Source organism: Vipera ursinii, assembly GCF_947247035.1.
Source record: "Vipera ursinii genome assembly, chromosome: 7".
In the NCBI taxonomy this organism is placed as follows: domain Eukaryota; kingdom Metazoa; phylum Chordata; class Lepidosauria; order Squamata; family Viperidae; genus Vipera; species Vipera ursinii.
In genome coordinates, this window is record NC_139521.1 from 51463714 (window position 1) to 51491561 (window position 27848).

The 27848-nt window shown below is 33.6% G+C and overlaps 1 protein-coding gene across 2 annotated transcripts in view; it reads right to left on the minus strand.

Moving 5' to 3' along the window:
• The window catches only part of LRBA (LPS responsive beige-like anchor protein), a 370314-nt gene that overhangs the window by 40308 nt on the left and 302158 nt on the right, over positions 1-27848 (minus strand). For both annotated transcript variants that reach the window (XM_083367801.1, XM_083367800.1), the window contains exon 48: positions 2625-2792. In XM_083367801.1, the coding sequence (XP_083223927.1) occupies positions 2625-2792 (168 nt within the window). The remainder of the gene's footprint in view (positions 1-2624; positions 2793-27848) is intronic.

Below are 27848 nucleotides of genomic sequence, written 5' to 3' on the forward strand. Positions count from 1 at the left end.
TACTAATGTTTTTTTTCTTTTTCTTTTCTATGCAATATAAGATATCCTTTTTTAAAAAAATAAAAAATATACATTTATTAAAGACTAAAACAAATCATTCTTGAGCTTCTTGCTATTTGTAATGCACTGTTTGTGAGGTAATATCAAAGACTAATATCTTTTTTCTATTCCTAATCTGCAACATCATATAGCCCAAATCTTTTCATTAGTCTGTTTTACCCTTTAGCTCATACATCTTGAAGAACATAAGAAATAATTAAAATCTAGGAAAATGTTGATATGAAGAGAAGAAAAAGAAATTAACAAATATTTCAGAAGAGCAACAGAAGTCTTACATCTATATTAAGTGATCACAAGGTTTCCAAAAATTAATTTCATTTTTACTAATAAACAGTCTAGGCCAAAGTATCAGTAAACTTCATTCTTTTGTTTTCAGCATAAGCAATTAAAGACTCCATAAATGTTTAAAGTGCAGCAGACTGTTAAGCTATTACATCATAGAAATAGTAAAATAGGGAACAGATCCTTTTATTCACAAATTATTGTAATGCTGTTTTTCCACATGTGTTGGCTATCTTGGAAATTAACACAGTGAGAACTTCTTTGTTCTTTCAAAAATCCAAATTTTTTGGCAAAAAGAAAACAGCATTCTCTATGTCCCTTTGTGTAATAAAGACATTTAATCACACTACTAATCTTGAGCTCTTTGTATTTTAAAAGATATTACAAAGAATTCATGGATACCATGACTTCTTGTTTTATACATATGTTTGCAAGTAGAATTTATGTCATGTCAATTTACCTAATTCTAGTTAATTAACTGTGGTGTACAGAAGGCTAGGAAACCCTCATGGTGATGCTAGCAGCTTTCTATACTAGTTTTGACTAGGAAAATGGGCTAATAACAAATAAATATCTATGCAGTTAGTCATCTTTGCTTCTGTTATACACATCTCAAAGTTTATCACAGAAAGAGAAGCTAATTACTTGGAAAACTATTTTAAATAAATAAACATACACACACACATACACACTCCTAAAATACTCTTAATATATCATGGTAGGAAGGCTCAGAAATCAGAAGGTCCTGTCTCATGTCCAATGTTTATGCTCATTAGAAGCATGTCAGAAAATCATAAATAAAAGTGAACTTTGCTAACTATAACAAAATAAAAATGGCCGTGAATGGATTCAAGCAGAAAAGCATAACTTGATAATGCCAGTGAGGAGCAATGGTGCAAGTCATTTTTAAATCAATTATTCAAATACTTATTCTCTTACAAATTCAGAAAAAAAAATTTCAAATGTGAATTAAATATGTAGCAGCATTTTATAAAGTTTCCCAGATCTAACGTTACATGTTGTATATTCTTTGGTTGATAAAGATCTGTTTTAAACTATGAAAGATTAAGTTCTTATAGGATTACATATGAAAAAGACCACTGGATTTTGTTTTATTTTTAGTGCGTGCATAAAAATGGTGCACGAATGACAAAACGTCCTAGGCTTTTTCTAAAAAAAAAAAATCAACCCCCCCCCAGTGGATCTAGAAAGTAAATATTTCATTAAAATCTTTAAATCCATAATTCTTGTTATAAAAGCTTATAGTAATGCACGTAAAGTTTACAAAGAGAACACTCAGCAGTGATGTATATTTTTTTCCCTTTTACATGAAGTCTCATGGAGTTTCAGAACCTCCTCAAAGTCATTTTACTCAAAAATACTTGCTAGCCACAATATTTCCCTTTTCAGAAGTTCTTTTCAGTTTCCCAAGCTGCTTTTTCCATTTATAAAATGTAGGGAACCTTGTAGAGAGAAGACCATTGTCCAAGAAACAGGCTCAGAGAAAAGACAGAGAAACTGTTGTTATCCATTTAAATATTGGGTCAGCAGTTTCCCTAGTACCGTGCTCACAGTTTTCCCTAATGCTTTATATGTACCCTATTGAGAGAGGTTAAATGCTCAATATGGGGTGTTTGGCACAGTTATGGGAAAACAGCTTTTCACACCCAGGCACATAGATGGAAAGTGTAAGCATGTCTACACATACAATCACTCTAAGAACTAATTTTCCATGATGTATTATTATAGTAGATTTCTTTGTTTGCCAGCTTCAGTCCATAAGATTTAAGCATAGCACTACGCCTTAAGAAACAATACAACACTGTAGCAAGTTCTTGTCCTAGCAGTCTAAAGCAGGGGTAGGCAACCTCGGCTCTTTTATGACTCATGGACTTCAACTCCCAGAATTCCTGAGTCAGCTATGCTGACTGGGAGTTGAAGTCCATGAGTCATAAAAGAGCCGAGGTTGCCTACCCCTGGTCTAAAGGAACAGAAGATCAAATAGATCAAAGGAACAGAAGATCAAATAGAACAAGGCAAACAAGGCAGAAAGGAAAAGAACGTCTTGCTAATAACTTACAAGACCTGATTTGAAGAATTATCCCATATGTAAACAAAATAAAACTAAAGTGATATGTTAGTGTGGGTAAGGTAGAAAATATCCTTTTAAAAGTCTATAAATAACTTTTAAATTACAATAAAATCAAACATGCTTTACAAATATTTCAAAAAGTCCCACATTTCTTCATAATTTTTATTCTCCCAGATAAGAACATGCTTACCTCTCTCATCATTGGATCCGTTATTGAATTGAGATTGACAGCTCCTTCATAGGTTAGATAGTAGAAAACATTGAGAGATCTGACAGCTTCCGGCCCTTGCTGCTTATAGCCAAAAATCAAATCAATCCACTGGTGCAGTTGACAGGAAACAAATTCACTTTCCAAAGCCTGAAACAAAATACAACACTGTTTATATTGTTTCTTAAACTTATTCGCTGTCCACAGTCTTACAAAAACAACAATGCAAAGGTTAGAAATATGCATGTGCCTTAGAGCAGGGGTCCTCAACCTTGGCAACTTTAAGACTTGCGGACTTCAACTCCCAGAATTCCTCAGCCAATGCTTAGAGAAATTTTTCCCCCCACAAACTATGACAATGCTAGCTGCAGCTGTTAGAACCTGTTGAATCAACTGTGCCATGCAGGTCCCTGGTGGAGTTTTAAACATTTGCAATAGAGATTGTACTACTATTAAAAGAAAAGAATTCAAGGTTGAACCATGAACAATTAAATCCACCATGGATGAGTAATTATAGTCTAATCTGCTAATAATAGGGAAAGACGAGAGACTATATTAATCATCCCAATCTTGTATCTTTCAGTTGTGTGGGCACCTGTGTCTCACCACATTTAAAAAGTACCAGCTATATAGCTACTATAATGCTAAAGAAAAAATGCTGCAGCCTCTTAATTTATGTACTGTTTCCAACTGCAGAAACAGGAAACAGTAGAGGTAGTCACTATCTTAAAATGATGCAATCTATATATTGAATGTAACACAACTTTTATCGCAACTTATAATTTATTACCTCTATCCTGAATGTTGACAATATCACATAAATAGCTTGCACTAGGATTATAACAGATTTGACAAAGGTGTAGTTTTCTGGATTATACATAAAATTTGTGTCAATTACAATTTCCTCTGTAGTATGGAAAAATGCAACAAACATACTAGAATTTCAGACTTTTATATTGCATCATTTACCTTCACCTATAGGTGTCAATAGTTTTCAAGAAGTGCTGTGTAAACCAGCATTATTTCAAATGGAGCCCAATATTGAAATCTTAGACTTCCTTCAGCAGTATATCCCCTATATATAATTAAAATGGGCCAGCGCTAACCTTTTGAAGGTTAAATAATTTATTTATATATCAATTAATTATAATTAAACAATTATTATTGAAATAATTAAATAATCAAAATAATAATTGTAATAGTAAAAATATTAATATTGATTTTAGTATTTATTATTTTAATAATAAATTACAATAATAAAATAATTAAAAGCATTAAAAAAATCTTATTTCAGAATCTTGTCTTATGATAGAAATCAACCAATGTAATTTCTAAATCAGTTTAAGTTATAATTGCTACACATCATTAAACACATCATCCATCATTAATGAGTTAAGATTAACTTTTTAAAAATTCCCTCTTATTTCATTTATTATGTTCTCTTCAAGCAATATACAGCTACATTGATCATTATATAAAATAATGTTTCTTTCAAGGAACTCTTTTTTAATAGAGACTTCAAATTATTATAAATTCTATTTAAAATATAGTTTCTAAATGCACATTATTTTTGATATCTTGATAGAAATCATTTGATAGGTGATTTCTCAGATTCAGTAAAAGATGTCTAGTGAGTCTAGGACTGTAAGCCCTAAAAGACAGAGCTCAATAAGAAACATACACCACAAAAACCTAAAACTACTCTTACTAGAGCAGCTACTGGATTTTACAAGTCTTAATGTGCTTCCCTTCCGCCCTTTTTTAAAAATCTTAATGGGAATTAAGCGGGAAGAACTATTTGAAATATATTTGTAAATCACTTTCCTGGGCTGAGCTTAGTCTTGTTTATCTGAATTAACAGAGGGTCTTTCCTCCTTCTTTACTCACTGCAGATGTACATGTAACAAAAGTTTATGCAAATAATTTCTGCATTCTTCCAAATATTTTTGATTGATTGATTAGTGCCATCACATCAGTCTCAACTCTAAGTAACTTCATAGATTTTCTCCATGACAATCTGCTCTAGTCTGTTCTTTCAGGTCTTCACCACTGAAATTAAGGCCATCTGTCCTGCTGTTGGTCATCCTCTTGACTTTCATTCTTTCTGTCCCAGCATTAGAACCTTCTCTAGAGAGTAAATCTTTTCATCCTGTGCCTGAAGTGGGATAATCTGAGACTGATCATTAGTGCCTCAAGCGAGAACTTTGGGGTTGATTTGTTTGTTCATCCATTGATTTTTCTGTTTCATTTTTTTGTACATGATATTCTCTGGACACTTCTGCAAACCAAAGTTCAGAAGCATCAATATTCTTTCTATTTAAAGTCCTTGATAAATTAAAGATGAAGGCTTTGGAAAAGATAGTCAGATACCATGATATGTATATACCTACAAAAATCAGAATAATACATGCAATAGTATTCCCTGTGAAACTCTATGGGTATGTAAGTTGGACTAGTTTGCAACATATTTCTTGCTGCTTGCATGCTTGAGACAGAAGCTATCCAGCACTTCAGTATCTTAATTGACAATCCTAAGCTTAGTTATTGTACCTATTGCACCTGAGTGTCATTAGTGTGTTCTTCTTTATATTTAATTTCAGTCCAATGTTTCCATCAATGCTTTTTGATGTTATTACTAGAGCTTGCAGATCCTTTTCCTTTATGGCTGTCAGGGTGGAGTCATCAGCATAGCACAGGTAATTGATGTTTCTTCCTCCAGCTTTGAAACCATGCATATTTTATTCCAGTCCAGCTTCTCTTAATATATATTCAATATACCGTGTTTCCTCAGGTGTCTTGTCCACTCACCTCCAGCACTGACAGCCCCACCCAGCTGGCCCACTTCTATGGCTGAAGGAGCAGCTTCATTCTGCAGCTGAGAATGGAGTTCGGGCCTGCATTTCACAGTCAGAGGCCTTTCTGGAAGGCCTATACAGCCAAGAACCGATCTATGGATTCCAGAAAGACCTCTGTAGCCATGAACGGAGCTATAGCTTGGTTCAATCCATAGCTTGGTTCTCAGCTGCAAAGGCCTTCTGGAAAGGCCTCTTAAGGCGAAATGCAGGCCCAAGCTTCATTCTCAGCTGCAGAATGAAGCTGCTCCTTCGGCTGCAGAAGAAGTGGGCTGGCAAGGCAAGTATCGATCCATGGGAGGCCTGGCTGCAATGGTGAGCTCCACACCTTCACCCCAGCTTGATTTTTAGGCATGTACCTCACCTCAACACTAGGGCTTATTTTGGGGGTAGGACTTATATAAGGCCCACCCCCAAAAGTCAAGCTATGGATTATTTTTGCAGTAGGTCTCACTTTCGGGGAAACATGGTATATGTTGAATAAATAATATATGTTCTCTCTGTATTATGGCTTCTGATCTGTGTATAGGTTTTATATGAAGATAACTGGATGTTCTGGATTCCCATTTTTCTAATATTTTCAAATTATATTACACAGTTTGATATCATTCAGATAACCAAAGGACTTTCTATTATCAATAAAGCATATACTTATTTCTTTTGGATATTCTTGGTTTTCTCAATTATCTAGAATACATCAGCAATATTACCTCCTATTCCTCAGCTTTTTCTAAAGCCAGCTTGTTCAAGAAATTTGAGCCTTTTCTTTAAAAACTAGCTTATTCATGTTGACCTTTAGTGCAAGACAATGGAAAGTTTCAAGTGCATAGAAAGACATCAAGGAAAGATTAAGACTTAACTATCTGAGATTAAGAATTAATGGTCCTTCATATAATTAAGCAGTTATTAAGCAATCATATACTTCATTCCATTGAAATAGAATCCTCAGAAATTGAAGGACTGTGTACCAAGCTTTTCTTTTTCCAACTGTTAAAGCAGTCAGTTTTGTGAAGCTGCTTGAACATGTTGTTGACTTGATGAAGTAGCTGTGCATGTATATCCCTGCGGATACCCATGAGAAGCTTCCAAAGCAGCCATGCAGTTTTATTTTATAGATCCATTAAGAACATTTTTCAGAACATAGCTTAAGTACAAATGAGGTAACATTATCCACTGAATTTGTCTAAAGATTTAAATTTAGGTCACATGATCATCCAGCACACACTCTTGTTTCTGGATATAGATCAATATATTTTAGATTACAATTTCAATTAGGGATCAATTCAGATAGCAAAATGGGCGGACAATACAGCCTTTACCAGCAACAAGCCATCTTGTTACTTTAATTCCGATGATGGATGCTTTCTTTTTGCTAATAATAAATGAAGATCAGTTGCCAGATTTGATGGCTGATACACATAAAATAGAGTGTATGTCTTCTTGGGTTTCTTTACATCAGACATAAAATATTTTGGGCTGAATATTTTGCGCAAAAATATTTCAGTTTCTATACCTGTATATATATATGTGTAATTCTGAATTGGCTGAGGAAAAGGGAACAAAAGTCAGTAGCATGATGCATGGATCTTTAATGGAAAATTGCATTTCCCTTTGGATTTGAGAAGTGCAGATAAAATAATGCAAAGAAGCAGGACAGTTTTATAATCACAGAAATTAAGCCTAGTTTTTTTTCAAGGAAAGGTTCTATTTTAAAAGGAAAATTTAGTCAAGCTCTGAGAAGCCACTCTGCAATATGCATACATAAATGATTGGTTAGTTTCATTAACTGATGCCTGAAGAAACATTTATATTGACACATAAAAAACAGCAATTGTCTTAATTTGTGTGGTGCACTCCACACAAAAGCTCTAAATATGTTCAAATTAGAGCAAGCTGCTTGATTGTCACTGCAATCTCATGTCATGTTAATGCATGACAAACATTAAACCATACACTTAAATGGCAATTTATATCATTTAAATGTTTACTGCCTGAGCAACTCATCAGTCATTTAAATGTGATTTTCTGACAGCTAATTTCAGTTAATTTTCCTCTATTCACTTAATTAGAACTTTCAATCAGGAAAAGGCCTATCCATATCTTCATGTACATATCATTTTTTTATTTAGAAGCTCAGTTAGTAAATTGCTACATATATCCTTTATAATGGATAACAATATATTGTCATTCTTCTATTACCTACATACCATTCCAACAGAGAAAACTGCTCATTTCATGAGAGCAATATTCTAGCTAGTCCTTAAAAAGAATTTCAAAATATGAATACAATTAAAACTATATATAACTATAAACACACACTCACACACCAGTTCCAAATTGTTTAATAAGTTAAAAGCTGTAAGATAGACTGTATTATATCTAAAACTGATATTCTACCCCACAGTCCATATGGATTAAGACAGCATATAAATATTGCTAAATAAATAAATTAAACACAAATGGCATAACAATGGCTATGATAAAATGAATTAAAACACAATTTTATACAGACCCTTTTAGAGTTTTATTGAACTGTGTTTTACTTTGAAGAAAGCTTTGAAAACATATATAGGAAATATCAAAGTCTATAAATATAGGAAAACAGCAACATGAAAGGCCTAAAACTTACTTACTTACTTTTACTACATCAAGAAATACTTAATTTTTTATCATCATTTATAGACGTCATAGGTAGTTTCCAATGTATAAATGTGATTGCTAAAGAACATTATTAAATACAGCAACAATACTTGATTGGAAGGGCTTTATTTTTTTTGTAAATCTTTTAGAGATTTAGGGGTTTGCTTAAAAATTATACGTACAGTATATTAATAAATTAGCTGTGAAAGATGTAAATAATATAAAATAAAAAAGACTTTCAGAGTGGCATAAGAAATGTTACAACATACATGCAATCCAATTACATTTCAGACATTGCCTTATAAAAATTAATATAATGTAAAGTTATATAAAATTAAAAGAAAATATGAATTGTTCTTATGTGTAATGTATCACAAGGAAAATTCTTTCTATTTATGATACCTTACGCTACCATGCTTTATTAATTTTATACAACATAATACTATTTTTTCTTAAAATTAAGAATTCAAAACATTTAGGATCAGCTCAATCTTCTGAAAAAGATAATGCTTATTAAAGCCATGGTTAAAAGTGGTGCACAACTAAAGCATATATGAGGGGTCCTTGGTGTTATCTGAGGTTGCTTGTGGTTTTTTTTCCGCAGACCTTTCGTTACCCAAACTAGGTAAAGTTTGGTTAATGAAACATCTGCAAGAATACAGCCAAGGACCCCTCATTTTAACCCTGAATTACACATATTCTCCTTTATTGGTAAAGCATACTAACCCCCATTCCCTTGCTTCTCTTAAACATAGCTAATCAAGTCTTACTTCTCCCATACTAGACAGGATGCATCATTTACACCCTGTATATATTCTGAGAATGATAAGAAATAAAAATAAAAAATTCTAACATCCAACAATAGTAGTACAATAATATTCATCTGTATTGAGTTATTGTGAAATAAATCAGAGGTAACGTTCAATTGTTACGAATCAAAGAAGACCATGAGAGGAATGTGCTGTAAAATCACACACTAATTGTCAATTCAGTCCTATGGGACTCATATTAACTTTGACAAACTGTCTTAGGGTTGATCTCTTTTTTCCCCCTAACGAGACCTATTAGACCAAGACCCAAACTCCTGAGATATGCTAAAAAGTGCAATGCACAGATGTCAAACATCTATTAGCAATTTTATGTTAATAGTTCACAAAACTAAAATGTTCCAGAGCCACAAATATGCTGCAGGAGAAAATTTTAAAATTCTCAAAAATCTTTTAACATTAATGTAATTTGAGGAGGTGCTATTGAAGTTCCTAAAATGCAACAAAATATGCAACACTCTTCTTCTGTCAGAAGTTAACTAAAAAATGTCATGCAAACATAGCTATATAATTAATCATTATTACATAAATATGCTTTCATGAAGTGTTCCAAAAAGTTAGCAGTGGTTTTTTTTTAAATAATTTTTTGTAATAATAAAATTATGATCGCTATTTATCAGTGGAGGGATTTTTGCCGTGTATATATTTTTTAACAAACAAAAATAACTATTTTGCAGGATTTTCTGCAAGCAGAAAAACAGCTCCCATCTAAAATTCTTTGGAAATGAGAATAGCAATTCTTATTTGTCTAATTTTTAAAATATGAACATAAACTAAAATGTCAAAATTTCCACTTATTCCTCGAAACATATTCAACAAGCATAATACATAATTTTTCTACTGAACACATACAGATGGAATTCCCCATATTTATTAGGGATTTATTTTATGGTTCAAAATGGCCCAAGATAATAAGATCAACATAAAATTACTTCATAACTACCAAATTTAATATAAAATTTCAATTTCTTTAGAAAATTGTGTTTAAAAAATTATATGAAACAAAAGAATTCTCAAAAAGAAAATAAACTGAACATTTCAAATGCTAAACTTCTGCAACCTTATTGTGAATTTGTAAGTTTAACAATTACTTGATACCTCATGCAATAAACATTTTGAAATCAAATATACAGTTATGCTTGCATGTGCTGGATTTCAAACATCAGCAGTAATGTCGCTTAACACTGATGTATGAGCTTGGTTATTTACAATGATTAAGACTTTTTTTCAGACCAATTAGAAATGTTTCAAATTGTCCTATTAAATATATGATAAAAAAAGTCTTTCAACTTAAAAAAAACCATCTGGAGTCTTTTTCCCCCCATGTCATCTTGCTTCCAATCAGAACATGCTTTGAGTTAAATTATTTTGATTAAATACGTGGATCACATACTCTTCAAATATTTGAAGTCATAAACAGAAAACTGTATCCTATTCAAACAAAGCAAGAACAACCACTTCACACAAAATCATTCAAAGACTGATAAATAGTTTGTGTGCACTAGTCTAGTCTAGTCTCTTCAATAGTTACATTTCCTTTCTCCCCAATAAAAATTAAAATACTCCCTTTAGTATATTTGGAAGCAAACATGTTTGCAAAGAGAGTAACAAGAACAATAGTTTCAAAGTTATTATTACAATAATTAACGTGCTCCATAATTCTAATGGTATTTGATAATTGTTTAAATCAGACCTGCAATGCACTCCTATTTAGTCCACCTTTTCTGTAAAATGTAAAAGACAATCTTACAGTATGTCTAACATATGTGCTTATTTTTCTAAAAAGCACAAGAAAACCAGTAGTTTGTGGAAGTAGGAAAATATGTTGTTTCAAAATAGGATTAAGTTGTCACAAATTTGCGCCACAATTATTTCTCTATGAATATTCAATATTCACACTATTTATTTATAGTTAGGATCTCTATCAACACTATATGCTGAAATGATTTTATAAATTTTCTTAGTCTCTCTCTAGGCTTCAAAGGAATTGTGTTGAAAGTAAATAAACATTCATGGAGCATTCAAAACAAGAATGATGGAGGGCTTGTTTTGTTTAAATTTAATGGAATCTGGAGGACAAAGATGCATTTTTATTTATTTATTACATTTATAAATCCATCCTATTCCATAATGACTCTGGGTGGTGTGTAATATTAAAAACAATTCAAAACTATATAATAAATAAAAGTACTGTATTTTATGTTGATGTTCATATTAAACTATTCTATTCTATTCACAGTGAAAACAAATGTAAAATGCAGACATTTGTGCACATTTTATTTTAGGTAAACATGTATTAACATATGAGGATGAAATAGATTTAGGAATGATATGCACAGGCATGAATTTAAGACTGTTTTATCCATTAATTCCTACTCAAATTTGTTTTTTTCCTAGTGTGCTATCTTGGATACTTCTTATCAACTATGATCTGAGATCAAAAGGAACAAAATGATGAAGAAGATTAAATGTTAGATTTCTGACAATTTCCAAGGACCTTGCAATTGTAAGCTTTTCCCTAGGATATAGTTCAATTGCAAGCTACACGTAATTTCAGCTTGTTTTACCCTGTTTCAGAAGATTTGCCCTCATTATCTCTAATTTACTCCACTGAAGAGAAATATTCTAAAAGTCCAAATTCACATTGTTCTCTAGGGAGCAGATACCCGCATTAGCAACCTATACAAAATAGGATTTTCTTCTCTCAAACAAACATCCCTTTTGACAAGAATTTTATGAAATATATGTTCTGGTTACAACTATTCTATCCACCAATGTTTTAATTTCTAAAGATGTTTATATTTTCAATTATTTTTTAAATTTTCATCTGCTTTTGAAGGATTATTTTTAGAAAATAGCACAGGTACTCCTCAACTTATAACAGTTCATTAAGAGGCCGTTCGAAGTTACAATGGCACTGAAATAAATCACTTACAACCATTTTCAACACTTACGACCGTTGCAGCATCACTGTGGTCACACGAGCAACATCCAGATGCTTGGCAATTGACTCATATTTATGAAAGTCATGTGATCCCCTTTTGTGATCTTCTGACCAGCAAAGTCAATGTGGTAGCCAGATTCACTTAACCATGTTACTAACTTAACAACTCCGGTTATTCACTTAACAACTGTAGCAAGAAAGGTCGTAAAATGGGGCAAAACTCACTCAACAATGGTCTCACTTAGCCACAGAAATTTTGGGCTTAATTGTGGTCATAAGTCAAGGTCTACCTGTATTAAACTGCCTATAACATATAAAACCTGAATTAGCTTTCAATGAAGTTAACTTTTGAGGACAATTTTATATTTATACACCATAGATTAATCATATAATGATATACAGTATTTGCACAGTAAATCTACGGTAGTTAACTGCTATTAAAAGATAATATTTTACCTGAACGTTTATTTCAAATTACAAAATATATAAAGTATATTTTTGTGCATCAGGAAATTTCTATCCAAGTGCATAATGATTACAGGATCATAGTGGCCTTTTTGCAGATTAGCCTTATATTAAGCAATTTAGTGCAAGTAGTCAATATTGGCCCTCAAGGTTCTAGGGCAGGGGTGTCAAACTGCCAGCCCATGGGCCGGATGCATCATACTGAAACTGCGCCCACCCCTTTGCTGGCAATGGAAAAAAAGTCGTGATACATTGCAACACATCACGTGACGTTGCGAGTTTGACACCCCTGTTCTAGGGGATTATCTGTTGTTGTTGCTGTTGTTATCTATTCCATAATAATATAGTATTATTAATTAAAGAAGTACTTATTATTTTCAGACAGTAAATATTTGGGATTTGATGAACAATCAAGGTTTATGAAGGTATCAATGACCTAAGAGTTTGGGGACTCCTGAATTAGGGAAGCAAACAAGTAGTTTCACTACCTGTTTCCTATTCAATACCTGTCTGTTAGCTTTTTTAATATTACCAAAGTAATTAAGCCAGGTGAAGCCTTTATTCACAATACTATAACTGTCTAGACTCTTTGAGACAAGTTTGAGCCAAAATTACCATTATTTTGGTGTTGCACTATTTTACTGTACTGTTGCCTAAAATCAACACAAATGGACTGGGATCTAGATTATCAACCTGAAGTTCATTAAAAAAAAATTAGGCTTCAAAATCCTTATTAATGCCTTTAACCTCTTCTAGGTCTTCTATTAAGCATTGTCATTCTGTATGCTAGACAAAGACATACTATACTATGTTTAGGGGTTGTCAAAATAGAGTATAATGAATTTAAAGCTGTTATTATGGTTAGAATCTTTATACACTTCACAAAGTCATTGTCGTGAGATGGGAAGCTATACAAATAGTTTAAATAAACACCTGAAGAGGAATTTTCTTATCTGTAAAAGTGTATGACTGCTTTATCATGTTCATTTCATTTATCTGTAGGTAAAACATGGTGTCAAATATTCCCCTATTGACTGTGATAGAGAGATCAGTGTTTTCCCATTTGAAGTTTAAGCTAATATGCTCCAGATTAATTTGGATAAAATTTCCAAATAGGAAAAGCAACAATACTTAGGTCTGCTGTTTGTGTACAACACCTCTTCTTGTTAGATATACATATATAAATCACTCTACACTGAAACAAGGACCCCTGGCAATAAAGGACCATCTTTTCTCATCACAATTTTCTACTCTGGAAATTTACTGTTTCTGTTGAAACAAAGAAAATATATAAATTACCTATCCCCATACTGCTGTGTCCTGATGTGAATAAAAGCAGACAGCAAAGGAAGAGTTAATTGAAACTAAAGAGAAAGGGAGGAGTGTTGTCTGGGGAAGAAGGCTAACTGAGAGTTAATCAGGGATCACATCCAGAGCCAGGCATGGATAAGCCTCACTAATGAGGCTCAAGTACCCTGCAGTGGCTTTCAAACCGAACTGGCTTCAAAGGATGCCACCCCATGACAGAATGCAGTTAGCCATACGAAGAAAGTGATTAGAATAAATGACTACAGTAATTAACTTTGATTTGAAGCCACCTGACTGGAAAGAGAAGCTAGGAGCTGTTTAGCTGAAATCTTCCTTGTAGAAAGGGGAAGGTTGCTTTTACCCTTGTGTTTGTATGTGTTAGGAGGGCTTTTTCTTTCAAATAAGTATTGGGTGGCAGTAATGAAAAACAGCTTTCATTCAAGAATGTCCCATTCATTTTGGGGGAAAAAAGAGGAAAATAAAAGCTTCAAAGGGGAACTAATTTATTTCACCCCAATCACCTTTAGTGAGTTGCCTCACTACTACTAAACACACACACACACACACACACACACACACACACTCATGTTCCTTTAATGTAATTAAAAGAAAAATCAGGTTCATGAAATGTTAGCAACCACTTTGCCAGGAATATGTAAAATATGTAAAAGCTAATGGTTTGGCAAAAATTTTATAGAATGTTTTCAGATAAATTTAAACATTGGAATAGCAATATTACCATTGTACCAAAGTTGTCTTCATAATTAGTGTCTAATGAAGTAGTCTACTTTATTAGTGTCCCTTGCAGCTGTATGTGGAACAACTTAATCTACCTTTTTACTTCATCAATAAATATATTAATGTTGCCCTTTACTTGATGACTAATTTCTACTGAAACGTTTTGCAAGTTGTATCTACAGTGTAGTAGTCAGAATAATTCATCAAACATTTATGCAAAGACTCTGATTTATTTGACAGTTTTACACCTTCAAGGCACAGTATAATTAAAAGTTTTGACAGCTAAACAAAAATTGTATAAATTTCAAAGATCTTTAAATAGCTGTTGTGTCTAAAATAAAACTAGTTTGTACATTAGTTTAGCTTCTAAATGTGCCTTTTAGGGAAGTTTAAATTATATTTTATTTAACCACGGAGGATAATTTTATTTTTTCAGTTTATGATATTATATGTCTATACAAGTATTTATGCACATATGAATGTGCATACAAATAACTCTTGCATTTCTCCTATTTCAATAATTTTAAAATATATGTGTCACTTGATACTTTTTTGCATTTTCACAATGACATCCCACTTTCAGTCACCAAAGAATTCTAGAAAACTGCCTTATTCGAAATCAAGCCATTCCTCCATCCTCTACATTGATTACCTATTCTTCAAGTCCTGTTCCTCTGTCTAATTGTGGTGGTAATGCAAATAATGAATGTAAAGAATATACAATTCCAGCAGGGTCATCCAAGATGTGAACGTCATAGGCACATGCTGGACGTGGAAGATGACTTTAGGCATAATCATTGTATAATGTGTGGAGAATGCAATGGCAAAACACTCCTATATTTGATCAAGAAACCTACCTGGATAGAATATATAAAATGATGATATAATACTGGGTAATGGGCCCTTCAGTTTTAGATGGCACTCAAAATGCTATTGAAAAGATTTGGGAAGTTTTTGGAATACTAACAATGTTTATGACATAGATAGATTAAAGCCTTTGGAGCGAGCATCTGATATTGCCATGCAGGAAAAGGACATATAAAGTTACAAAGACAGAATTACTTTAGAGACATTGAATGTAAGAAGTTCAACACAGTGAAAGATTAAATGAAATGACATTTTAGGCTTTAGCAACATGAGTTGGATTGGAATTGGAAACTTATACAAAACATCACAGTTTACTCCTCAGGACATAAAAAAGAAAGATGGAATGGATTTTCTTTCATAGTTAGGAATATATAATAACAGTACTTGACTATAATACAATTAATGACCAAACAGTATCAATTAGACCTCATGGCCAAACTTTAATATGATGGTTATTCGAGTTCATGATCTAACCATTGAAGCAGAAGAAAAGAAGGTCTGTAAACTCTATTATCAAGTTCAATCTGAAATTAACACAACATGCAGGCAAGATATGATGCTTATGACTGAAGATTGCAAAACTTGGAAATATTAAGGAGGGAAATGTTTTTAGACTCTGGTCCAGGAAACCAAACGAAAGTGGAAGAATGACTTAACAATTTCTGCCAATCCAATTATTTCTTCATTGCTAACTCTTCAAACAACCAAAGCAAACCTAGGTACATGTAAGTCTACATGGCCTGGGTCCGGGATATCTGAGGGAACACCTGCTGCCGGCATCAAATGCCCTTCGCCCAGTGCGCTCCCACAGGGAGGGTCTGCTCAGGGTCCCGCCGGTAAGAGACTGCCGGCGGGTGACACCCGGGGATAGGGCCTTCTCGGTGGGAGCGCCTGCCCTCTGGAACCAGCTGCCGGTGGAGCTGAGAACTGCCCCCGACCTTCGATCATTCCGCCGGGGCCTGAAGACCTGGCTCTTCGAGCTCTCGGGCCCAGACTGAGGAGGAATTTTTAATTTGGGGTTCTCTTTAACTGACTACAGGGTTAATTTAATATTTTTTAATTTGGTTCTTAATTTTTGTATTCTGGATTTTTAATTCCCTGTAAACCGCCCTGAGTCCTCAGGGAATAGGGCGGTATATAAATATAACTAAATAAATAAAAAATAAAATAAATAAAGTCTCCAGAGGAAGTACCACAGAAATCAAACTGATTATATCATTAATTAGAGGAGGTGGAAAAACTTGGTTGTAACACCAAAGATATGCACGAGGGCTGACTGTAGAACAGATCCTGAACTACTCATGTGCAAATCTCAAGTGAAGCTAAAACAGAAGATGAAGTCTGCCAATTTCAATAAAATAATACTGAGCATATGCATATCATTTTCAAGGATAACATTGGGAATTGCCTTGGCATTCCTGATTTCATTTATTGGAAAACAGGTAAACTGTGCAATCAGCTTAAAGAAATTGTTAAGGAAAAATGTGAACAGAGGCTGCCAATGATGGGAGAAAAACATAAGAACGATGGAACAAATGCTGAAAATTGCAAAGATGAGATGCCAAATACAAAATCTCAAGTAGCAACTTAAAGAGTTTCAGACAAGAAATTCTGTTAGAAGAGACAAGAAGCAATATAACAGCATCTGTAACAATGAAGAAGGAAACAGGCATGGAAAAACAAGGCAAATCAGACTATTTCTGAACCAAAAAATATTCCAATATCAAACTGGTATGCTAAAGAAAACAATGGACAGACAGTATGGAAATTGGGAAAGATTCAAACAAAGATGGAGGAAGTATACTGACATTCTATAGAGCAGAGTTGCTAGCACTCAAGATACCTCAGAAGATTTATCTCTATGTACAGATAATTTAGTAAATAAATAAATTCCAATATTAGATGATGAAATTAGACCTAATTATTACCAGGTCAGAAGGCTACAAGAATGAATGGAATATTTACAAAACATGGCAAGCAACAGAAGAAGAATCAAGTAAAAGTTCTAAGCAAGCTACACGGCAAAACTTCAGAATGACACAGCTAAAAGACATGAAAGACACATACCAATGCCAAATAAAGGTGATTAACTATTGCATTATTGTACAATATCCTTAATTTCACATACTACCAAACTAATGCTTAGCATCATCCAATGCAAATTAGGCCTGTACATGGAAGGCAAATATCAGATATACAAGCTGGCTCTAGAAAAGACCAAGGTCATTATTGTGATGTATGTGGTAAATTGAGAAAGCCAAAGGCTACCCCCCCCAAATTAGTATGTTTTATTGATTACTGAAAGGCCTTCAATTATGTCAATCATGTCAAACTGTGGAATGTGTTTAGAAAAATAGGAATCCCAGATGATCTCATTGTCTTCATTCAAAATCTATACATGGGTCAAGAAATCATAGTGTAGGCTTCCGGTGGCGACGCGACGTCGAAAGACAGCCGTTTTCGGGCTGCCCGCTCCGCAGCTGTGTTTTTCCGTCGTAAACAGCGTCTATCAGCTGTTTAGATGGATTTGAAGCCCCCTCCTCGGGAGAAGAGGAGGGGGTGAGGCCCCAGGTAGGGGTTGAGCTCTCTGGGGCCGCCTGAGCTGAGAGCTTGGGCGGCTGAAGGATGAGCCCCCCCAAAGCCTGGGTTGCTCCGAGCTGCGCAGCGCCTCTGCTCTGGGATTCTTGGAGCAGAGCCAGGCGTTAGCAACCACCCCTGCCAAAAGGAAATACTTTTGATTATCAAGATGCAGGCAGAGCGGTACAGGAGGTCAAGGTGAAGTGGACTCTTTATTTTACTCTCTAGCTCAATGGATTTTATAGCTTTAAAGTGAAAGTGTGTAATAAGTGAAAGTGGGGGAAGATGGCGGCTAAAACTTCTAAAGCTCTTCGGAATGCGGGTTCAGTAATCAATATTAACCTATATGTACCATATATATTGAAGGAAGCTGAATTGAAACATAAGCATGGTTTTAAAATTGGAGGAAGAAATATCAATAATATTGTCATTCTAATGTTACTACTCTGATAGCTAAAATACATATGATCTGAAAGCACTAGAAATTAAAAGCAAAGAGCACAGTTGGGGAAAATTAGATTTAAGATTAAATGTAAATAAGACTAAACTAATGAGAATGAATACAGCAAAAAGCTTAGAACTGACAATAAAAATAGTCAAGAGGTGGACAGTTCTGTGTTTTAGATCAACACCATCTCCTCTCTCTCTCTCTCTCTCTCTCTCTCTCTGCTCTTTAAAAGAGACAGGGTTAGAATTAACACACTGAAATAAATGGAACAAACCCACAACTTCTACATGAACAGCCATTTTCTTAAGTCTGAATGATTACATTTTGTCTTAGCATGCTGTAGTTGATTAATATATAATTATCAACCGTTATTTAAAGACAAATAAGAGAAACATTAAAAATAATTTCTTTAACATAGATCAAGTGAGTTACTGCTTTCAAGGAAACTATAATTCAACTGAAAGTAACTGCGACCAATTGTTTATAAAACTATTGAAATGTTTGGAACTAGTTCACATTTTCAAGCTATGTTTATGTTTCCATTTATCATCCAATTCCTTATGAAGAAAACTGAAAAGGAAGAGCAGCCTAAGAACAAAATCCTGTTTAAACTACATTTAAGATGTCAGGTAGCTTAACAAATTGATCAATGTTGGAATGTTATGTATACACCTAAAAACATTATAGTATTAAATGGTTTTCCTTGACCCTTGTCTCCTCCTGCATTCTTTCCCCAACATTTAATCACCCTAGTTTCTATACTAATTTTCATTTTTATAATAATTTTATTAAATTGTAAAGTATATAAAAAGAACTAATAATCAAGACAGAGAATATAAAATAAGAAATAGAAGAAGTTACAAACGTCAAGGTGTGCCATGGTGTGAAAAAAACTATCTCTCCCATGAAGGGCTGAATACCTGGAAAGCCTCCCTAGTAGGATGCAAAGTAGCAACCCTGTGGGAAATTCCAAATGCCCAAATTCCAACAGCATGGCACAAAACAGTCACTCGTCCATGAAATGCCAAATAACTAGAAGGCAGCTACTTTGTGCCTCATTATGGAGACTTCTCGGGAATTCAACCCTTTGTAGGGTTGTTTATGTTTGCTTTGTGCCACAGGAACTTCCCAGGTATTTGGCTCATCGTGGCACCTTTTCCACACAGTGCTCAACCAGACTGGGGTGGTTATGGCTTCTTTCCCTAACTTCCCTGTACTTGCGCTGCATTGTAGCACCCCAACACATGTGTGGCCTGTGCTGGGCCTCCTAGGACTTCCCTTGCCTCCTTGAGGCAACCCGTACTCCTTACTTGGGACTCCCTCCACTTAACAACCTGTAAGATCACTTAATAACTGTAAGAGAAATTGCTGAGATTGCAGTTGTGGAGCACAGCATTCATGTCACATCTTGCTTAGTAACCATGTTGCTTAATTGAGATTCTGGTCCAAACTGTGGGGATTAAGTGAGAATTACCTGTATAAGAATACAATTATTATGGTAAAACACTGTAAGCCAATAAATGAGAATGTTTCTAGCTTAGGGTTGAAATGAGGAGTCCTTTGTGCTCTCCGACCTTGGTTATTTTCCTGCAGATGTTTCATTATCCAAACTAATGGGTAATGATGATGTTACCTGGGTTAGGTAATGAAACATCTTCAAGAAAATCACCAAGCTCAGACAACACTAAGGACCCGTCATATTACAAACCACAACATTACAAACTGCAGTAATTTATACAATGTAATTTTCAAATTGGTCCATTGGTTCAATTGATCCAATTGGTCTATTAGTATGTAATAAGTTACATAATAGTAAAAGCAACTCATTTTGTTTTGGATAGATGATCATATTTTTATGCATCCCTAAAGTATTACTTTTGCTTGTATTGCTCAGAATGCCCAGGCTATAATGTGCAACAATATTACATGAGGCTTGTGGAAATATAGGGAATAAATTTACAGAAATAATAATAATAATAATAATTATTATTATTATTATTATTATTATTATTATTATTATTATTATTATTTAATTTTTAATTTTTAAATATACTTACAACCACAATTCAGCCCAAAATTTCTGTTGCTAAGTGACAGTTAAGTGACTTTTGCCCCATTTTATGACCTTTCTTACCACAGTTGTTAAGTGAATCACTGCAGTTGTTAAATTAATAACATGGTTGTTAAGTGAATCTGACTTTGTCAGAAGATCGCAAATGGTGATCACATGACCCCCAGACACTGTCATAAATCTTAGTCAATTGCCAAGTGTCTGAATTTTGATCACGTGACTATGGGGATACTGCAATGTTGTAAGAGTGAAAAATGGTCATAAGTCACTTTTTTCAGTGCTTTGAACAGTCGCTAAATGAACTATTGTAAGTCAAGGACTACCTGTATATTACTCCCGGACATTTGACTCTGGCTGAGTTTAATATCACAACCCTGATAAAACATTTTGACAGATTCATTCTTATTGACTGTATATATAGCTATACTTGAGTACAATTTTTAAAAATTTCAGTCTATCTACATTAACAAGTGATAGATAGTATGAATTCCAAAATTTCAGAAAACATTTACACACTGAAATTTTATGGAATCAGTTACAGTAAAAAGTGTCAAATTAATGTAAGGCTATCAGCTTATGAAACCTGGATAGATGAGATGCAGCCGTGACAAAAAGTGTATATTGCAATAAAACTAGGAAAACTAATTCATTAGATTTACAAAATAATTATCATTTTTAAAAAAAATACAAACTGATACTACATAGTTGATAGTTATTGTTTACTACATTTTCACAAAAAACACATGCACATTTACCAAAAAACTAGCAAAACGTTATTATACTAAAAGCTAGCAAAATCAAGGGAGCTATTCTAAACTGATTTCCAAGAAAAAATATCTAACTGCATACTTAAAAGGGATGGTTTTGTTATTTATAAAACAACTTTATTCTAAATATTAGTTGTTAACTTAAAATTTATATTTCACAGTGAAAGTTTTTATGTCAAGTCTAACTAAGAGACTAAAAGTATTGTTGGTTAGCAGAAAAAAATTAACATTCATGTTCATAAAAGGTTCATATGTGCCCAGCAGAGCTTGGACTGTTTGCATGTAAGATGCATTTAAAGAAATATTTTATTTCAATTCAGTAAGTTTAAAAGCTGCTAAACTTTACTTTGACGCTTGGCAGTTTACAATATAGAAATTTTAAAATAAAATAAACCACGTAATACAATATACAAAAATAATAGACAGAACAAACAATTAGTGCTCACAAATCAGACAACGTATAAGGGATCTACTACCCCTCTAACCCAAGACAGAGAGAATATATTTAAAACATTTTCCTAAATAAATTCTCTTATTTTTTGGAGAGTTCCAATGGTGGAATACCTTTACCTCAGCACCTGAACCAGAACAGGTAGCAAGGTCTTGCTTCAGTATGCAAATACAACTTTCAGACCTGTTCCAGAGCTAACATTAGTTCCCTACAGATCAAGCCATGGCATAGATCAAGAGAACTTAAAGCTATTTGAGATCTGCATAAGCAGAGTATATTATGGGATACTCCAATCTTCCCATTTTCAGTTTTTTGGCATTGAAGCTGTTTTTATCGCAGAATTTTTTTAAAGACAGGGAAGGAATAAGACTTGGAGAAGTGCATTCCAGGAGACAGTCCTGTATTTGAGCTACTTTTTCATTTGGATAAAAATTAACTTAAATAGTTTACATCCATCCACTGTATCTCCACTCCTATAGAATGCATTAAATTTGACTCCAAAGAATATTGTTTAATGTATTACCATGTTACCATGTTTGCAATTTTAAAGCAAGCTGTTTTGTAGAAAGTAAATAAAGTTGTACTTTTATCAATAATGCAAACTGGGTTTTTAAAAAATCATTATTGCTAACAGTTTTGAAACTGAGATATCCACTTGGCAGCCTTTTTAAAAAAAATTCTGGTTTCTCTGAAGTATAAAATACTAAAAAGCACATAACCAGATCTAGTACAAATATTTTAAACCGCTCAATATAAAGTTTATATTTAAATAAAGTCTGCTAATATCATTGACTAACAACCCAGCTGCATTTCCTCATGTAATGTTTCACATATGGAAACCAAGATGCAAGATTACCTCATTTATGGTAACACTCATAAACTATATAGTACACAGTAAACATGTCTGCCTAGCAAATTAAAATATCACTGGGCTTTGTAGCAGCTGAAGCAGTCCAGGACCTGTTTATAGAAACAGATATTTGTCTTTAATTTTAGAAATGGCTAAAATCAAATTCTTTTACTGCACGGCAGACTGCTTGTCCTAGATGTTATGCCTTAAAACAAAAGACAGGCACACATAGCTTTTCAAGGGGTACATTATAAACAGTCTTACAGGAAGTGAATTACAACTTTAAACCAACAGTCTATTTAATTGACTAGGAAAGGAATCAGTTTTAAATCATTTTCCTCTGCCAATTTAATGTTAGAAAAAAATTCACCTGTGCCAGGCAACATAACCATTACATAACGTTCCTAAGAGGTATTCCAAAACATGCATGGGTGTGTTCAAAATATTTGATTAACTTTCAGTCTTATATCAATGGAATTTGCTATTTTGACTATTGGTGGTTACTATAAAATTATAACAACATTACTACAGGCACTCACTGGAAAAAAAGAGTACTGTGCTGATGCTTATCCCTAGTTAACTTTCTCGCTGATCTTTCAGCAGAAAGGAAAACCGAAATTGCACTTCATGCACAAGTTTTCTAAAATAAACAAGGTAGGCAAAAGCACCTTCAGAATATAACCTGAATTATCCATAATAGAAAGGGCTGCATGTCAACGAACAGAAGTGGATAAGTCTGCCGTCTAATTCTTTTCATGGGGAGAGTTCCTTGAGAAAGGAGCTGCCATGAATTGCATTTATGGTTCTGTTCCCTTCGCCTACCCCACTTTCTTTCTCTATTTGAACTTGAAAGTTCGAGTCTTCTTTTGAATAAATGAAAGCCTGCACTTAGATTAAATTTTAAATACTACTGAGTTATAAATGTTCTGTGCTACTGCTTTAGTAACAATGTATTTTATATTTCAATTTTTAATACATAAAATTGCCTCAAGGAGACTCCTCAAAGTAGGATATAAAATATTTTAAATCTCTTATCATCATAACTAACTTAATTCATTCACCATAATCATAAAGACTTTGAAAGCTTTATTGCTCTTCTTAAACTAGGGAAAAATTAAATAAAAGCTAACACTATTTTCTTGCCTATTCTTATAATCAATAAGCAATCTAAAAAACGGGATGATAACCAGCAGCTGAGCAAGAAATAACTGATGCAATGCAGAAACCTCCAAATGAAAAATACCTGGAAAAACCTTTCTGGGAAACAGTATTTTCTGTATTAACTGCTTCTTTAAATAAATGAATATCTCTGTGTAGAAAGGCAGGGCAACATTCTGAATTGTTTCCATTTAGACTTTAATTTCCTGGATTCCTTTTAAAAGGCATAACAGTAAAGGGAAAGGCATATCTGGTTTTAGCTAGTGCCTTGTCTGCATAGTCTAGAAAAGATAATTAATAAATATATCTCAAAATCTACCCCCCAAACCCTCATGCTTTCAGAATAAGCCATTCTGAAGAATAAACAGGATATAGGAATCCTCTAGAACTTTTGCAAATTCAGCCCTCATTTTTGTGTTTTTGCTTCAGTGACTTAGTCTCCAACATAGGAGTAGATGGCTGCCACTTGTCACTATTAGTTATCACTACTTCCCTATTAATGAGGTCAGGTAAAGCTGGGAGGTTGGCCTGTGACAAACAAAATAGATCAAATAGAGACTTGGGATCAAATAGAGAAGCCATTATGCTGTAGGAATTGTAATGCTGTTCAGGAATGATCTTGGGAAATAGAAAGAACAGCCACAGACTGGACAACCTACACATAAAAGCCCACAGAAGCAGAGGAGGCCTGGGAAGGGTTTCAAAAGGGATCCTCCCAAGTTTTTCCAAGAGTTAAAGGAAAAGAGAAGGAAATACTCTCAATCTTGCAACCTCACAATAAAGATACTGCTAGTATTTATTGTTTTGTTTCTTCCCTGGACCACCTTCGAGGACTAACAAGAATTAACACATTTTCAGCCTAGCCTTTCATACAAGGTTGTTGTTATGGTAGTGGGGCAGGGGAGATGGAAAGAGGGAATACTGTATAAATGCTACAATACAATTTATATCAGACCTAAATCTATCTTCAAATTATATATTATCTGCCAAAGTTATACTGATTTTTTTTTTAAAAAACATGTATTTACCTTCATTTTTTCTATAATTCAGTAAAAGGCAGATGACCTATTAAATTAGCCTCAAAAATATTCCTGTCTTAGATACTGAAGAGTAGATTAACTTTATTCTATATGTTACAAAAAAGGACACTCAGTATTTACATTTTGAATCCTATTAAATAAATGTAAAATATAAATTGTATCCTAATTTTCAGCCTTTTAGTCCACAAATTAAATTATTTGCTCTTAAAACCTCTAGTAAAGGTTGCTGAGTTTTCCCTTATTTTATGAGTGCAAAAACAAAAGAAAGGGGGGGGGGAAACCCAGTCATCCTATTTTATCAGTAGGAACTTCAAAATCCAGACAAATCATGAAGAAATAAGGATTTCCACAGTGTCCATCTCATTATCTTTTTGACTAGACCATACAAAATAATTTGTTCCTTGAGAGCTGATGTTTGACGCAGAATCTTTTAGCTGACTTAAATGTTTGCAAAGACAAGTGTGTGCTGAAAAGATTATACTACTAGTTAATTTGTGAAAGAACACCCAAGACTGTTAGAACATATCTTTACTTTGGAATTCATTTGTTCTGACAATATTTAACAATGTTAAAACAATCACATAATGCTCACCTACTAAGAAAAATAAATGAATTGTTTAAGTTTCATAAAAACATTTTCTCTCCGGCAAAAACTATCTTCCCTGGACAAATATTTGAGAGTTCCCCTGACTATTAGTTTTCATTGATAAAATTTCCTTCCATTAACAAAATTCCTCACACAGTTAAATTATTTAATAGATCATTTTCTCTATTCAAATGTGTGATTATGAATATTTCTATTTTTAAAATAATAGGTTTTTTTATCTCCACAGGATTATGTAATAATAAAATCTTTATCATTTCTTGTTTAAAAATTAAAAATCCTGTGTCTACAAGCCAAACAATTCCTAAATCTCCACTATTTTGCTTAATGTTCAGCTCTTTTGTTTAAACTGTGATATACAATTTCAAACATGATAGGAATTATCTGAATTATAAACAGCACTGTTGAATTACAAATATATACAGTACTCTCGCTCCACATAAGAAATCAGTGTTGTCCCCAAATAATGATACGACTTCAAAATGTAATGACTGAAAGAGCGATACAAGACAGTTCAGCACTTATGACACCTGAGTAAGAGTATTACTTTTTACTAATCAATCAAAAATATACAATTTTCCAAGAATATTTAGTATTTTTGAGATTTGCTTACCACTGCCCAAAGTTCAAATATTAAAAATTAGGGTTGCTAAGATAAAGGAAAGAGGAATTCAGGAAATTGCTTTCAGAATATTATTAATCTTCACAAATATATTATAGACAATACTCCCTGAATTTGGTATCTAAAGCAATTTAGATTTTCTGATATATTATCACTGTCTCTTAAATTCATGAATGTGTCCATTCAACATTTAAATAAACAGACCCAGGAGGTGGGAGTAGGGAAGGATAGGGAATGAATTAAAGTATCCCCATTAATTGAAAGGTGATTGGGAATTTGTTATTTTTGAAATTTTTTATATAAAAATTATATTGCTATTTCAAGTCAATGGGTTTCAAAATAATAACTGTGCTCCAAAGGGTTTTGTTCAGCACCATTTGGTATAACAGCTGAGTCTTTTCCTGCATTAGAAGACTCTTTGGCCAGTCATTCATGCCCTTGTCACCACAAAGTTTGTCTATTGCTTTACATGGGTCTGCCCTTGAATACTCAGAAACTTCAGCTGGTCCAGAATGCAGTGGTGCAGACAGAGGTTGCCATCCTTCAGTATGCCTATGTGACATCTCTGCTTCTCAAGCTGTACCAGTTGCCATTCAGTTTTCAGGGGCAATTCAGAATGCAAGTTGTTACTTATAAAGATCTACATGGCACAGGGCTTGGTTATTTGAAGAACCACCTACTTCCCATGGCCAATATGTGTTGGCAGAGTTAGTATACTTTGGTTAAAAAGTGTTATCTATCAGGATCCAAGAAGTGAATGATCCTATGTTGCAAGACTTACCTTTTCAAGTAAGATTGCCCCTCAAAATCCATATGGTTCCCCACTATGTTAGCATTTACTAAATACTTGAAAACTTTGTTGTCCCATACCTTGAGCTAAAATTACCGGGACTCCTTGTTGGGTATGACCATAATTTTTGTTTTGCTGGGAGCCTCTGTGAATCTGCATATATGGATCTGCATCATAATTAACTAAATAACTAATAGCATTCAACTAATATATAAATGAAGTTTTATATTATTGGATAGAAAATAGTAACTACAACGTGTAAACATTTAGCAAATATATTATAATTTTATCTATCAGCTGCATTTGCTATCAAAATTTGTAGTTTAAAATATTTTATAAACAAAAATGTAAAAGTAAGCTTAATAATAACAACATAACTATGAGAAAGACATCCCAAAATACTATATATGAAATCCCTCATTTCAATGTACATATACAGTTGTTGGAGAGCAATTAAGCCAGGGGGAGGCAAAGACTGACCCCCTTTGATTGTCCTCAAACTTTGTTAAGGAATTTGTTGTGCAGAGGTCTCCTTGTGCTACCAAAGAGTTGCACAGACAAGGAAGGGTACTGAGAGCAGCAAGAGTCACACAGTAAGAATACACTGAGTTATAAAAACAAAAAGTATTTTACTTTTGAGGTGGTGTAAGAACAAAAATGCACAGTCAAAAAATAAACAGTCCAAGTAGCAATCCAAATACAAAGTCTTCTTACCAGTCCAGAGGTCAATACACAGTTCAGGTTTACAACAGTAGTAAACCAACAGCAGAGCAAAAACAGTAATAGTAGAGATCAGTGAATTCAGAGAGAGAGAGAGAAGCTACGTTACTAGCTTCCTCTTATGGCCATGAGAACACTTACACACCCATTGGCCAATTAACATCTTAAAGCCATAGCATTATGGTTAATATATTTTCAACCCAACATTGTAGGCTAACACCATATGCCTAACAAACTTAATATAGTCTGGCCCAGGTACAAACTGCCAGTTTGAGAAGATTCTTGTATTATAGGCATAAGCAATAAAATAGTTAATTGAACTCTTCACATGTAGATCTCATTGTTTGTACGTGACAAAAGTGGAAACGAATGTCTGTTGGACCCCAAAAACTTCACATGAGAAAATCTCATCTGTTTCTATAGTTTTTGTTACAAAACAGTCATTTGAAACTAAGAATATAACCCTG